Here is a 14850-nt window from a genome sequence, read left to right on the forward strand (position 1 = left end):
TATATATATATATATATATATATATATATATATATAATATCAACATAAAAAGAGTAAGTTACAATTTGGTCCATGTACTTTAACAAAATTGTACAACTTCTCACTTGTAAAAATAAAGAGACGAAAATACCTTTAACTTAACAGAAAATAATTAATAGAGTTAAGTTGAGTGACTACTTTCAATGCAAAATGTAAATAGTAGAGCTGATTATTGCGGTTATTGAAACCTATGGACTATTTTTGGTGATTTGTGTAAACCATAGACACCATAATCATAGTTTACTCTTTTAAAAATAGTTCAAAACTTAATCATTTTGAAACGTTACCATTTCGACTATTTATTTGGGACGCAAACGCAAGAGTATGTTTTAACAAATATAATGATTATTATGAATAAAAAAACGATGACAATACAAGACCAAATTCAACGATTACAATCTCCCTCCTTACAATTCTAAATTCTAGGTAGCTTGCGAACGATTCACGAAAACAGACTGTGTTCATTCGCAGCCATGGAGGCAATCAAGCTTTCTTACCGGTAAGCCTGTATGTAATATCTCTGATTCGTTTTTTATAAACCCTAATTTCCATTACCCTCCTTACGCAAATACTTTGGTGGTTCGTCATCAGTTATAAACCCTGATTTCTTCTTCTTTAGCTGAAATGATCTTTCTTCTTCGAAGAAAACAGTCCTTCAAATCATTTCTCATAAACCCACTTCACTTTACATCCAACAAATCAAAAGGTATTATCTTTCCCCCTAAACCCTCTCAAGAACCCCAGTTTAGGGTTTTATTGTTTAAACCCTTTTCGACCCAATCCTCCAAATTCCCCGAATATGAAATGCCAACGGTTACATGGAGTGTTGTTCAAGGCCGAAAAGAAAAACTTGTATCGCGGGTAATAATCTGTGATTACTTAAAATCCATAGGCATAATCCCAGATGAATTGGAGGACTTAGAACTACCCTCTACAGTTGATGTGATTGCGTGAACGTGTTGAGTTCTTGCAAAAGATCGGGTTAACGATTGATGATATTAATGAATACCCATTAATGCTTGGTTGTAGTGTAAGGAAAAATATCATTCCAGTATTGGGATATTTGGAGAAAGTTGGAGTTCAAAGATCAAGAATGGGTGAATTTGTGAAGAAATATCCACAAGTTCTTCATGCTAGTGTAGTTGTGGAGCTTGTGCCAGTGATTAGGTTTCTTCGTGGATTAGACGTCGAACGACAAGATATTGGGTATGTATTGGTGAAGTATCCTGAGCTATTAGGGTTCAAATTAGAAGGTACAATGAGTACTTCTGTTGCATATTTGGTAAGTATTGGGGTCAATCCAAGAGATATTGGTCCCATGGTGACTCAATATCCATATTTTTTAGGGATGAAAGTTGGGACTATGATCAAACCTTTGGTTGAGTATCTAATTTCTTTAGGTTTACCAAAGAAAGTATTGGCAAGAATGTTTGAGAAACGGGCGTATGTTATTGGGTATGATCTTGAGGAAATGGTTAGACCAAATGTGGATTGTTTGATCAGCTTTGGGATTCAAAGGGAAGCACTTGCTTCCATTATCGCTCAATACCCACAAATTCTTGGGCTCCCTTTGAAGGCTAAGTTATCAAGCCAACAATATTTCTTCAATTTGAAGCTTAAGATTGATCCAAACGGTTTTGCTCGTGTGATTGAGAGAATGCCTCAACTAGTCAGCCTTAGCCAAAAAGTGATAATGAAGCCAATTGAATTTCTTGTTGGAAGGGGTATCTCTACCGAAGATGTGGCTAAGATGATTGTGAAATGCCCACAATTAGCTGCTTTGCAAGTTGGTATAATGAAGAATAGCTATTACTTCTTCAAGAGCGAAATGGGACGGCCATTGAAAGAGTTGGTAGAGTTTCCTGAATTCTTCACTTATGGTCTGGAATCAAGAATCAAACCAAGGTACCAAAGATTACAGCATAAGGGGATTAGGAGTTCTTTATCTTGGTTCTTGAATTGTAGTGATCAGAGATTTGAAGAGAGATTGTATGCGGATTATATTGAGACGGAAATAGAAGGGCCATCGTTTGTGATGGGTGGGAAGTTGGAGCTTTCGGGTGATCATGATCAGATGGTATCTGATGAGGAAGACGAGAGTGATGATGAAAAACTTTATAGACGTACGGTTTCTCTTTAGTTATACATCTTTGCTACACAAATGCCTCAAGTTCTTTCTACTTTTTAGTTAAACATTATCAATTTTGACATCCCATTTCTTCTCGTCTGCTTTATTTATGCCATTTGATCTCATAATTATCAGCCTGTAGCTTTACTCTTGATCTTGTGGTGCCTTTTTATGTCTAATACTTAGAATTATTGAGTTTATAGCAACTTGAATAGTAGCACTCTCTTCCAAATTGCACATTTTGCATTTGGGGCAAAATGGACAACTTTTCAACTTGATATTTGATATGGGTCACTTACCGGTAAAATTTAACGCTACCACATACTTACCGCGTAAGATTTTAGTCCATCAAAACGGCATCGTATGCAACATTTACAGAGTAAGTGCTTACCATGGTAAGACTCGTCACCTTCACTTACTGGGTAGACTCTTGGTCCTTGTATCCCTCTTACCAGATAAGATTCTTGGTCTTTATCATATTTATCAAGTAAGGTAATGTGACTTGGTAAGCACTTATCCGGATGAGCGTTTGGTAAACGGCCCCTAAAATACATTAAATTAGTTCATTGTAGAGAGAGACCAAGAGACCTCATATATCCAGGTTTTTAAACCAACAGACATGCAATCACTTTTGTTCAAACATATTTACTTTCTCAACAAGAATTGACAAGTTACGTTAATTCTTCATGACAGTAAATTTTAAATATCACTGACATACAAGTACAACCAGTACACACATAAACATCAAATTTCTCTTTTTTTTACATTCCTAATATTCTGAACTGACCTAAAAAAAGCAAAATTACCAATAATTTCATGAACCCGAAAGGGGTTTTTCTTCAAAGTGATGCATGAAGTTTTTGTGGGGGCATCTGGGAGAGAATTGCTGCAAGTGATGACATAAAACTCAAGGCAGTGTTCAACACTTCATAAGAACAACCTGGTCTCACTATTTTCTTCACCTGCAGATATCAAAAACCCATCATAAATGCAACATTTCCTTTTTGCCCAACGTTCCAATCCATGATTACCTTTGTTGGAGGGAAGTAGAGCGTTTGTTTCTGTGAATACCCACAACAGCCCGACTCGTGCAAAGTGTGCAAGAGAAAAAGGATAAAGGAAACTTGAAAACAAGAAAGGTAGTGGCAGACTTTGAAAAAGTGGGTCAGAAGTAAGCAACAACATTGAAACATAAAAAGGATACCAAGACCTACACACCCCTAGTCTAACCTACGGCTCAGGACGCCTATATGCTAGCTCACTAACCCTACCTCTCCAAATTCCTACCGTCCGACTAAGCCTACTCCTAGTCTTCTAACTTGGTCCTACGTCTCCAAGAACTCCTATCAGAATCATTATGAGATGATTTGTATAAATCTATAAAATCCAAGACCAAGAATAGTAACAAAAATTTCAACTAGACAAGTGAAAGTGGTTAACATTACCATATCAAGTCTATCATGAAGCTCCCTTATCTTCTCCATGTAGTCCTGGTCTGCTCGACTCAAGAAATGTTCCGTGCAGCAGGGTTTAACCTTTTTGTTGATGTCATCTGTCAATAATTCCTCCTCTGTATTCGACATGCTGTTTTTAAACATAAATGCCGATGTTAAATGGCACCACAACACCAAATTTTAGGACAGAATATATAATGAAGCAGAGTCAGAACGAATCCAAGAGTAAAACAAGTTCACTTCCAACTTAAAGATTAATGGACAAGGGGCACGTTTTCATTAGGAACCGGAGACCGTCCACAGCACGACATGTGGCATAATTATTAGGAATATAGACGAGTTATTCATCATGTATGGTGTAATATATTCATCATGAATGTGTGATTCATAATGAATTTCATCCTTAAGAGAGACACATGGCGCATTGTGAGCGGTTTCTAATCAATTTTAGGTTCTTAACGGAACTTCCCTCTAATGGGAAATATGTACTTATGTATAATGTGTTTTCTTCCTTTGTATTTGTCTTCTTCACAAAATCTTCAACCAATCGAACCTTCTTTTATTGAACAAGCCGACCATAGCAACAGAAAAATTCCATTGATGAAACCCAAAAACCAGCCCAAACAAAGGCAAATAAGCATAAAAGATAAAATCCATTTACATCTCACAAACACTTTCAACTTCCTTCTTCCAAGATCGACACTTTTTTTCTTCAAAATCGAACTATGATGAAACAGATAGCAGCTTTGCATACAAAAGGCATTAATCAACATAACCATTGATGGTATACTATAAAAATAAAATCCAATCAAAATGATAAGCTATTATTATTTATTAGAGGGGCACCGCAAACCTGACTGCAGGATGATCATTGACAAGGCTCGATTCTAAGACATCACTTGATGCAGCTGATGGGCCACACAGCAAGTTCTCACAAGCCCACCTAAGACCAACAGGCTGCACATTTTGACGTATTTTAAAACCAAAATGGTATTGACAAATACAGCATTTAAAGTTGATATTTAGTATGAGCAAAAAAAGGCCGATTGAAGCATAGTAGTAGGAAGCCATTCACATAGATCCTTTAACTAAAGTAATTATCTTTCTATCGAATATAAGGTAACTTATTAGATTACTCTCCAAAAGAGCCCTATTGAGAAGTGTCAAGATGGATACAGATTACCTTGGCGTTTGACACCATGTGAAAATAAGTAAAACCTCATTATATTACTTCTCAAGAGCACTTGAGAAAAGAAGAGAGGTTACTAACTTCAATTAAATAATTATGGCAGCATCCTAAGATAGCTTCAGAATGCTAATATTTCCACGTATATTCTCAATAGGGATTTGTCAGACTGTTATCTTATCTCACACGGCACAACTTGATTTACGCAAAAGGTTGATTACCGACAACCTCAACCGGCCCCACATGGAACCTGCCTCCTAGGAACCATATCAGAGGGAGCCTTTTAGAGCTCACTCAGCAGCTGAAGCTAGCGGAGGGGTTCAAGCCTATCATGTAGGATTCGAACTTAAGGTTGTTGTATATTTGACGAGCAACACACCCAAGGGGCTTATCACACGACTTGACAGCAACCAGAATGGGAAAATGGAATTATCATGTCAAAATCTTGAAGCATCTATTAGCAATTTGAAAACCTGATGAAGCATTAGGTCTTGAAGCCCACTGGGTGCTATAAACCTTATAGTTTTCTTAGCTTCAAGAAATTACAAGACCAATGCCATTTCTAGATTCTAAACCCTAAATACATATCACATATTAGAGATAATCCCTCTTGTTCGAAAGGGAAAAAAGGAAAAAGACACCCACTTTGTGTTACAGTTCCATCAAACATATGAGGTTTGAGGTGAAAACGATGCGGGGAATATAAACAACAGTTGGTGTGTGGAAAGAAAATCGGTTAAAAACAATGAACAAGCAGAGCCATCATCACATAAATCGAATTTAACAAATGGGATTTTAAAGATGTTTACAGCTATGATACCGGAGTTTCCATGGCCATACTTGCTCTCAAGATGAACCCAGTTCTTGTTTTGAATCTTTCAATTGCATAACCCCCTTTCTATATAAATATTTTCGGTTCCTCCCAGTCCCAGGATTTATATTGGGATAAAAGTGTTCTAAATACAAACGGTTGACCTATATAAATATACGTGTATTGTTTTTTTTATGAATATTCATGTACTATTCTTGATGAGATTATTCTCGTCTTAATAGATTTTAATTTAGAATACAAAGACGGTGGATTATGAGATTATATTAAAAGATAAATACGGTAGGTTACAATTTTACGTATAAAAACAAACATGATAAGTTAAAGTTTTGTAAATAGACTACGAAAAAAGATTGTGGGAAAAGGAAGACATAATTTAGGAGGTGTACAAACTTTATACATTTTACCTTTTTTGTTTAAAAATATATTTTCAATAATTAATACTAGTTTTTTCCTTTAAAAAACACTGGTTCTTTTAATATTGTGAAATTATAGAAAACAAAATGATTTTAAAGTTTGGGTCTTCTAGTAAATAAATGATTTTAATGTCAGTTATAAATCAACTCTCATGTAATGTATACGCACAAAATTTCACTAAGTCTTCAATCTTTGAGGATTCACCGGTTCGTATCCTACAAGACCACTTAGGATTTTCTTGGCAGTTCTCTGAGACTCCTAGGATTAGTAGAGTTGCACGTAAGCTAGCTCGGACATTTGGAAAAAAATTCATCAGCCCATTAATCAACCAAAATATTTGCTAATGCAAAAAGAAATAACCAAAAGTCAATGCACCAAAATTCGTCATCTCCATACTAATACTTTGCAAGGAGAAGAATAAAAGGACTAAAACCTATATTTTGCAGAACAAAAATGAAAGCCTCCCTTCGTTGTGGGCGAGGGTCGTCGTTTTGAAACAAAACAGGTGTCAAGAAAAAAAAATTGTCGATGTCGGTTGGTAACCTGAACATACTTCCCATACCCCCGATGTTTAAGTTGCTTTAAAGCTCTCGGACAGCCGATGGTAGTACTCTTTTTGCTGCAACAAAACACACAGATATTACAAGGTCACGGGCCTCCTTTTACAAAAGTTAAGGTACAACATTCATTGTATAACCATTAATGTTATAGATTTAGGGTTTAGGTGCAATGTTCATTGAATAGTATTAATCTTCTGGGTTTTTGTCGATTATGATATGGTGATGTAGATTAGGACATGATTTAGAAGATTATGATATGGTGATGTAGATTAGGACATGACTTAGAAGAGGTCCAAGTCTTACCTTATCTGAGACAGAAGGTGAGATTTTTCTCAATGCTTGCTCAAAATGTATAGCTTTAATGGTATGTTCTAAAGAGCTTTCTGGTGATGATACCGATYTCCCTTCAMGAGCAGCAGCAGTTGCAGCTTCACATCTCATGAATTTCTCTTCAACAGCCGCCATGGCAGCTTCGTTCATCTGAGATTTGGACAAAAATGTTATGTCGAATCATAGGGAATGCAAGCAAGATTCTTTGCTTCTAAAAACGAAATCGAACACAATCCTTAAGATTTTAAACACTCATCATTTACAGGGCATCTACAACACGACTTGAAAACGCCATCATATTAGCAAGGATGAAAATGGGTAATGTAAACTACCCATCCCGTTAAGCAATTCCGTTTAACATGTGTCGTGATTTATTTCATGTAAATTGCAAAATAGCTAAGCAATTAAGCATCTAAATTGTRGCATCAGTTAAAAGCATAWATGAACTTGTACAAACCAATGCAGAAAGATCGGCTCCACTTAAATTTGCACAAGCCTCACTACGCCCAATAGCAAATAAATCCACATCGGCATCTAGAGGCTTCTTCCMAGCAAGAGCTTTCAAGATCAACCCTCGCTCTTCTTGATTTGGCAGAGGCACGTACAATAGTTTTCCAAATCTTCCGGGCCGTAAGACTGCTCGGTCCATCACCTCTGGCCTAGAATCATTTCAACAAGATCAGTCACTATAATCAATTTTTTGTGGATAAATAATTTAGATAAACACCCTTGCGTTGATCAGCACCTGTTGGTGGCACCAATTACATAAACACCCTTGCGTTGATCAGCACCATCTAGCTCTATCAATAGCTGCAAATATAAAGAGCTGTCATCTCTCAAGTACACTAAAATCAGGCATAATGAAATTCTGTGATGGAATGATACTGATGAACAATGAGCATAAATTTTGCTAACCTGATTCAGGAGTCGCTCAACAACCCATCCCCCTTCCYTTCCGCGCATTGTTGTCAGAGCATCTACCTACAATTGACGAAGCATCGGCATTAATCCCAAAAGTTTACCATTGAGCTTAAATAAGCCATCACAATTTTTAAAGTCCATTTTTATTATAAGCATTTGTTGCATACAACTACACAAGTAATACTTCCCATCCTATTCAAGAGCTTCTCGAAGTTATAATGGTGCTATCTCATGTCACAAGTGTTATTCTCTTTTTTAACATTTACTTTTATACGTTAATAAACTCTATCAAAAGGAGCTATTGACCTTTTACATATATAGGAAGGTAAACAAACTGCTAGGCCCAACTACATTTTCGTTTGACCAAAAGTCATATACTTTCTCTTCTTTTGACCTTTAWATAAGAAACYGTTCCCCTCATAACTTTTCATCTATTTCCATAGTTCCAAATTCTCATAACTAAGAGAACACTCCAAAATCATGAAATGTCACTTGTCAWGATATATGGGGTTKWGGAGAAAGACCAGATGCAACGGATGACACCCAAGGGCRGTTTAGTAACTCAAATGGGCAGGTCGAACTTGAAARCTATAAACATATATAGCACTYTAAACAGAACAACTATAATGCAGTTAATATGTACATMTTTAGGAACAATAAAAAAMGGAAGAAGACTCAAAATAAAGCTAAATAAACTATCGTCTGTGCCTGCTCAAATCGTTAAGACTTAAATTTGCCAAAATMAATTTTCAGAGCMAAGGAAAACCTCATCAAAGAATAGTATGCATGGAGAACATGTCCTTGCACGACTGAATATCGTCCGCACAGCCAATTCACTCTCACCGACATATTTAGTCAGAAGCTCAGGACCCTTCACAGTGTAAAAAATTTCATAAATTTTATGGGAGAAATCATTAGGTGAATAAGATATTGAAGAGAATAGAATCAGTGACAGACCTTGATGTGTATGAAATTTGCCCCTGCTTCATTAGCAACAGCTTTGGCAATTAATGTTTTTCCACAACCAGGAGGTCCATATAGCAAAAAACCCGTCTCCAAATCTACTCCATATTGCTGAGAAGGTAAGATAGATATCAGGACATACGAAATTAACTATGAAAACTCCTGAACGAAATTGGCAATACAAATATGATGGGGCAGAAGAAGAACAATGCCCTTGAATCCTAAACAAAGAACTCTTTACACAATCCAGATTAAATTTTCTCCTTTTTTCAAAAATGTTGATCACCAGAATCTAAAAATATTGATGCAATACGGTGTATGCCTTTATATTAGTATATATGCAACAAGGTCGAAATTGTCACTCCCTAAAATAGAGTTTGTCATCATTGACTGTAATGTATCAAACTGTCAAAAGAATGGCCAACAGGACATCTGACATAATTTTAATTTCTAAGTTAGTTCAAATATGGAACTTATAATGAAGAAACTCCAAGGACTTCTTGCATAAGTAGACTTTGAAACATTCTCTACATACATGTTGCAGATGTTAAATGGCCAGCAAGGACCCCCCCACCCACCCACCCACCCACATAGCTCTTGACTACCTAAATCAAATCATCCACACTCAGAGAGGGGTAAATGTATACTGTTAATAGTATGACAAACGCAATTAAAATGACATTAGTGACAAACATTTACCTCATACTCATCAGGATATTTTATACGCCTAACTATGTAACGGTCGAACTCCCTTCTCAATAAATCAAGACCTCCAACATCTTCCCATTTGACATTTGGGATGCTAGAGAATCCTTCTCTTCTAGAAGAGGGTTGAACCAATTTGGTTGCTACCTGCACATAATTAAAAAAAAAACATTGGCAGCAGCAATTAAACCAATCTAATAACAAGTAAACAGTAGTTAATAACTTGACTTGTAACAGAAGACTATTGATTATAAATTTCCAGTTTTAAATACAGAGGTACCAAATTAATTTTTCTTAAAAAACCATCTAAAAATGAAGTTTGTTATCTCCACATATACGAGTAAGCAGATTTCTGATAAGGCAGACACTACAGAAACATTGATACACTAGAACAGAGTTCTGAAAACCACTCAGATAATGTAACCTAAAAATAAGATAAAAATCATTAAAGGTTTGTACGTAGAAGCAGGTTGTAGGTGAAGTAGCATGATGACTCTATTGATCATGGCAATAGAGCATTTGTATACACCAGCTGAGGAGAAGCTGATTAACACCAATCATAATAAGGTTTTAAAGAATGGAAACGAGCCTCGGGGTGTTTTCCTCTTAGGTACATGGGTGTAAGCCTCGAGGTGGTCGAGGCGTAAGCCCCAAAAAATAGAACAAAATTATAAATCTGTAACACTTGACAGAAAAGCATAATTTCATATTTCCATACATTATAAACAAACTATAAGGCCCATGATTCAGGATATTTACACACTCGCGCACACACACACACACACACACACACATATATATATATATATATATGTATAGAACCAATTATGTACAAAATTTATATATTAAATATAAGAATATGTACATAAATCAGAATATATATATACACACACACACACATATAAAAACAGATTATACATAATTTACAAAAAGACAGAATATATATAACACATATGTACATAAAAACAGAATATATATATATATATATATATATAAACAGATTATACCTGAAAACAGCTTGTATATATATACGTAAGAAACAGAGAAATCGTTGGAGAGAAGAGCAAAGAAGCAATGGTTGACTGTTCGTTGCAGTCTTGGAGAGAAGCAATAGAAGCAAAAAACTTAATAATTTACTGGTTTGGTATTGAATTGATATAAGCAGAAGAATAAGATGTCGATTCGGTTTCCATAGTAAAATAGTATGTTTATAAAAACTGGACCGGCCCATCGGCCCACCACCTCACCCATCAAGGCGCACGTACAATCTGATCTGTTAGAGGTGGCGCCTCATAAACGTTTTGTGGCGCTTTTTAAAACAGTTGGTTGATCATCTCCAAACATAGACCTTTGAATGCTTAGGATAGAAGAGACGCTTGTACCAAGGATGGCATTAAGCGAGTTAGATATCAACAAAAATTGATATGCACAAAAGCAGTTAACTAAATTTGCATCAGTAGAGTTTGTCAAAGGGTTAGCCTCACATATAAGGGCGGGCGCCATTCATTTCCCTGAACCTTAAAAGGTTCTCCTTTTTATGTTAGCGTTGGTTGTTCTTTAATTTTTTCCAATTTATTTAGCCAACTCCAACTATTTCGGAACAACATATTTCCTTGTTGCAAAGTATGAGGTAAAACATAGCGTTCCACAAAGATTGGCATGGCAATTATAGAGTTGAATTTACATTACCTCAAAATCATACATTGTGATGCTAAGCTTTTCCATCTCTTCAGAAGTCCATTCCTTCCTCCACCAATCTTCATTTGGTTCTGTGTCTGTACTTTCTCTAGAAAGCTCTAGCTTCCTTCCATCGATGATTCTCTTCATAGCAAGGTTACCAGCTTTGTTCACCAATGCCGCTAAATCAGCTCCGACAAATCCTGGAGTGGCCCTAGAAATTCTGACAAGATCAAAAGCACCTTCAAGCTTCAAATTGCGTGTAAGCACCGAAAGAATCTGCACTCTAGCATTTTCATCTGGAACACCTAAAGTAATCTCTCGGTCAAAACGTCCGGGCCTTCTTAATGCCGGATCAACAGCATCAGGTCTATTAGTAGCGCCTATAACCAAGACATATCCCGGTTTGCCATCAGATGTCTTTGCATTTTTTGGCGTATCATCTGGTTTAGCAATTCTGTGAGATTCATCCATACAAGTCATCAGTTGTGTCACAATGCGCCGTTCCATCTCCCTTTGAAGGTTCTCTCTTTTTGAAGCAATTGCATCAATCTCATCAATGAAAACTATAGACGGTGCAGTTCTGTATGCTTTAGAAAACAACTCTCGTATATTCTCTTCTGATGCACCTGAAATTCTTGCAATAGAGTGTGAACTTCTGAACTGAGTATGAACTCAATGAGAGGGGAAACCCATTAAAGATTATGGAACATCAACATGATAGAACAAATATATATATATATATAGAGAGAGAGAGAGAGAGCGAGAGAGAGAGACAATTACTTAAGATGCATCAGCAAATGCAAGTTTAAATCATACAAGCAGCAGAGTTTATGACTTTCAGATTCAAATAAATGCAAGCACCGGATAGCTAGCAACTTTATCCCTATAACCCCAAGACAGAAATACCACCTTGGTCACCTATGTTCTCGCCTTGCAAAACATGATATCCAGCTCCAACCAGCCTAGAAAATAAATACATAGCTAAACCTCATTCTATACCTTGTGGGGACAACGAAACACTTTTTAAGACAACAATGGTTCAGGTTAATTTGTTCGAAAGGACGTGTGGTGATTTGAAGATGGTAGATTACAACACTCGCATGAAATGATTACCTAGTGCTTCACAATTTCTCAACTATGACAAGGCCATTTCAAAGCCCTTTCAATTGTCATTGCACTATAGTAAAGTGGTTTATTAATGGGCTAAGTTTTTAACTGAGTACTTCTGAATTTTGTTTAGGGATGTTTAGATGAGAATAGTGTATGAAGCTAAGGCCATCCATTATATATCAACTTAGTACTTCAAATGATTGGGCAAAGAGCAAAGGACGTGTCACCTTTGAGATTCCACAATTCATTCCTAAATCTCTGAACTCATATTTGACCCCCCACCCCTCTTTTTCATTAATTTTCACACCTCATATGGGAACGTTTGTGCCATAAGTTGAATCTTTGCCCATGTGCTTACATGACTTTCTTTCATACTTGAGTTTCAGATAATATATATATATCAGTTAAAATAATTATTGTGGAAGGATTACAGATTATTGTAGTTACCTAAACATATAGTTGATATGATCCTTATAGTATGAACATAAGATTAAATGTACATGTTGACAAAAACAAATGAGTTCTCCAACTAATTCACCCATTAAAACAATCCTTTGCAGAATTGCTTTAACATGATAACAAATTGTGTGAAACTTAAACTTATCCATAACTTACAAAAACAAACCAGAAACACCATGACCCCAAAATGATCACAACCCTTTAAATTAGGTTATTGTTAGCGGCTTTTTCTCAAAAATGAAGAGGCTATCTAAGACGCTTATCACACACCGCATTTGCGAACATGATCAAACTTCATAGTAAATGAACAATTTTTTGTCATAACGAGAATATAAGGCAAACCTCATTATGTTATGTCAAAACGTAATGGCCTAGCTATACCTTACCTATAAGGAACCCTCAAAACCGAACTTTCTTGTATATAGTAATAAACATTACCTCACTAATCCCCCAATATGAAGGGACTAATTTGTAAACTCTGTGCAGAGTTAGAGATACACTAAAAACCTCAATGTCACCATCGTCAACAGACTTAAATTCTCTATATTGAAGCTATCTGAAAGTGACCATAGCTGAAAACAACAAAATGATGTAAGATTGCGTGCTTAGCAAATCAATAACTCAACTCTAGAATTACTGGGATGTGCATATGGGGATTTCAGATGCTGTAACCAAAAGCTAATATCCCGTTTTGCAATAGAGATGCAATCAAACGAAAGTATAATTTGAGTAAAGATAATATAAGCTACCTGATATACCAGAGACCAACTCAGTGGCAGAAATCTTATAAAATGGAACTCCAGTCTCATTAGCAATGGCATGAGCCAGTTTAGTCTTCCCACACCCAGGCGGCCCGTGTAACAAAATACCAGCCATCGGCCTAACTCCGAGGCTTCGTGGTAGCTGTGGATGATATAAAGGAACAATCACCTCCATCTTCAACTCATCCAAGACTACATCCATACCACCCAGGTCCTTAAACCTCGGCCCATCGTCTTTCCCGTTGTCATCAACACCATCATCATTTGACAAGTTTTTCTGTTTCTGTGCCTTAGCTTTTACCACTGGCTTAACCCTTCTATCTTCCTTCATCAAATCAACTTTTGTATTTACCTTATTGTTGCTATTGGTAACCACCTCTAACTCCACATTTTTACGTTTTTCATCGACTTTTCCATCAATTTTTGACCCGCTGTACTTGTTTCTGAGCATCGATTTCGTTAAGTCAAACTCTGGTTCAAATTGCAGGCTATAAACCTCATTATCGGAGGTCGAAACGGCACTTCTATCTTCTTCTACATCAGAAGAAGACGAATCCGAAGACTCAGAGGTTGATTGTAGCTTAATTCGTCTCCGTGCAACATGCTTCATCTCCAACATCTGCAATCGCTGCTCTCTGCTATCAATCTTCTTCGCCTTTTTGCTCGCGGGACTGCGTAGCGACGGTGACGTGCCGTCATCGTCATCGTTGAATATAGATCGACGGTCATCGTCATCGTTTCTTCTTGATTTCTTCTTCTCTTTGCTGTTGCTGGAATCTAGGGCTTGTTTCACCATTCTGGTGAAAGGTTGGAGCTTGTGGCGACCGTATTCGGGAAAAGTGGCACGGAGGCGGTCGACGATTTCGTCGAAGGATGGAGTGGCGTTGCCGAAGGTTTCATGTACCCGGCGGCGTAGAACTCTCTCGAACACCGACGACGTCGCCGGCGACTTACCTGCTTTCCCCATAGATAATGCGGCGGTGGGCCAAAGTTGTGTGAAGTTTGGAAAGGCTGCCTGTGCTGTGCAGCTGCAGTTTATTATAGCTTCGGTTACGCAAGATTCCAGATTTTGAAAATTAATTACTAATTAGATGGGTATTCTTGAAATGCAATCACATACATTTGGATTTTAATATTTTATTTTATTTTGTTTTTATTTTTATTTTTATTGATATTATAATATAATTTTATGTGGTATCAAAAAATTTATAATGTATTTATTTTTAAATAAAATATAAATTTAAAAATATTATAAAATTTTAAAAATATATATATCGATTTTTATATTAAATTAAATATTTAAAAGTT

General features: G+C 36.4%; 2 protein-coding genes and 1 pseudogene across 3 annotated transcripts; 1 reads left to right on the top strand and 2 right to left on the bottom strand.

Moving 5' to 3' along the window:
• The first annotated feature begins 443 nt into the window (after positions 1-443).
• LOC112522538 lies at positions 444-2262 on the top strand (annotated as a pseudogene).
• A 593-nt stretch (positions 2263-2855) lies between these two features.
• Positions 2856-5859, bottom strand: LOC112522541. The gene is made up of 4 exons (XM_025131737.1): positions 5628-5859; positions 4475-4578; positions 3613-3751; positions 2856-3129 (listed from the first exon to the last, which is right to left on the bottom strand). The coding sequence occupies exons 1-4, from the start codon at positions 5643-5645 to the stop codon at positions 3007-3009; spliced, it is 384 nt and encodes a 127-aa protein (XP_024987505.1). The 5' UTR covers positions 5646-5859; the 3' UTR covers positions 2856-3006.
• A 553-nt stretch (positions 5860-6412) lies between these two features.
• On the bottom strand, positions 6413-14532 carry LOC112522537 (cell division control protein 48 homolog C). 2 transcript variants are annotated; one of them, XM_025131734.1, is made up of 10 exons: positions 13531-14532; positions 11222-11838; positions 9527-9679; positions 8822-8938; positions 8631-8735; positions 7859-7924; positions 7689-7753; positions 7401-7602; positions 6917-7093; positions 6413-6672 (listed from the first exon to the last, which is right to left on the bottom strand). In XM_025131734.1, the coding sequence occupies exons 1-10, from the start codon at positions 14507-14509 to the stop codon at positions 6625-6627; spliced, it is 2529 nt and encodes an 842-aa protein (XP_024987502.1). In that variant the 5' UTR covers positions 14510-14532; the 3' UTR covers positions 6413-6624. The 2 variants fall into 2 exon arrangements, with proteins under 2 accessions (XP_024987502.1, XP_024987501.1); XM_025131733.1 differs by having other exon boundaries at positions 7689-7924.
• Positions 14533-14850: the final 318 nt, after the last annotated feature.

This window comes from Cynara cardunculus (genome assembly GCF_001531365.2).
Source record: "Cynara cardunculus var. scolymus isolate 2C chromosome LG 12, CcrdV1, whole genome shotgun sequence".
Classification (NCBI taxonomy): domain Eukaryota; kingdom Viridiplantae; phylum Streptophyta; class Magnoliopsida; order Asterales; family Asteraceae; genus Cynara; species Cynara cardunculus.

Excerpts from the sequence above, each read along its gene's own strand:
- LOC112522541 (XM_025131737.1), bottom strand. Across the intron at positions 3,752-4,474 it reads AATGATCATCCTGCAGTCAG|CATGTCGAATACAGAGGAGG; the intron begins GTTTGCGGTGCC and ends GTTTAAAAACAG. Across the intron at positions 3,130-3,612 it reads TTCATGATAGACTTGATATG|GTGAAGAAAATAGTGAGACC; the intron begins GTAATGTTAACC and ends TGATATCTGCAG.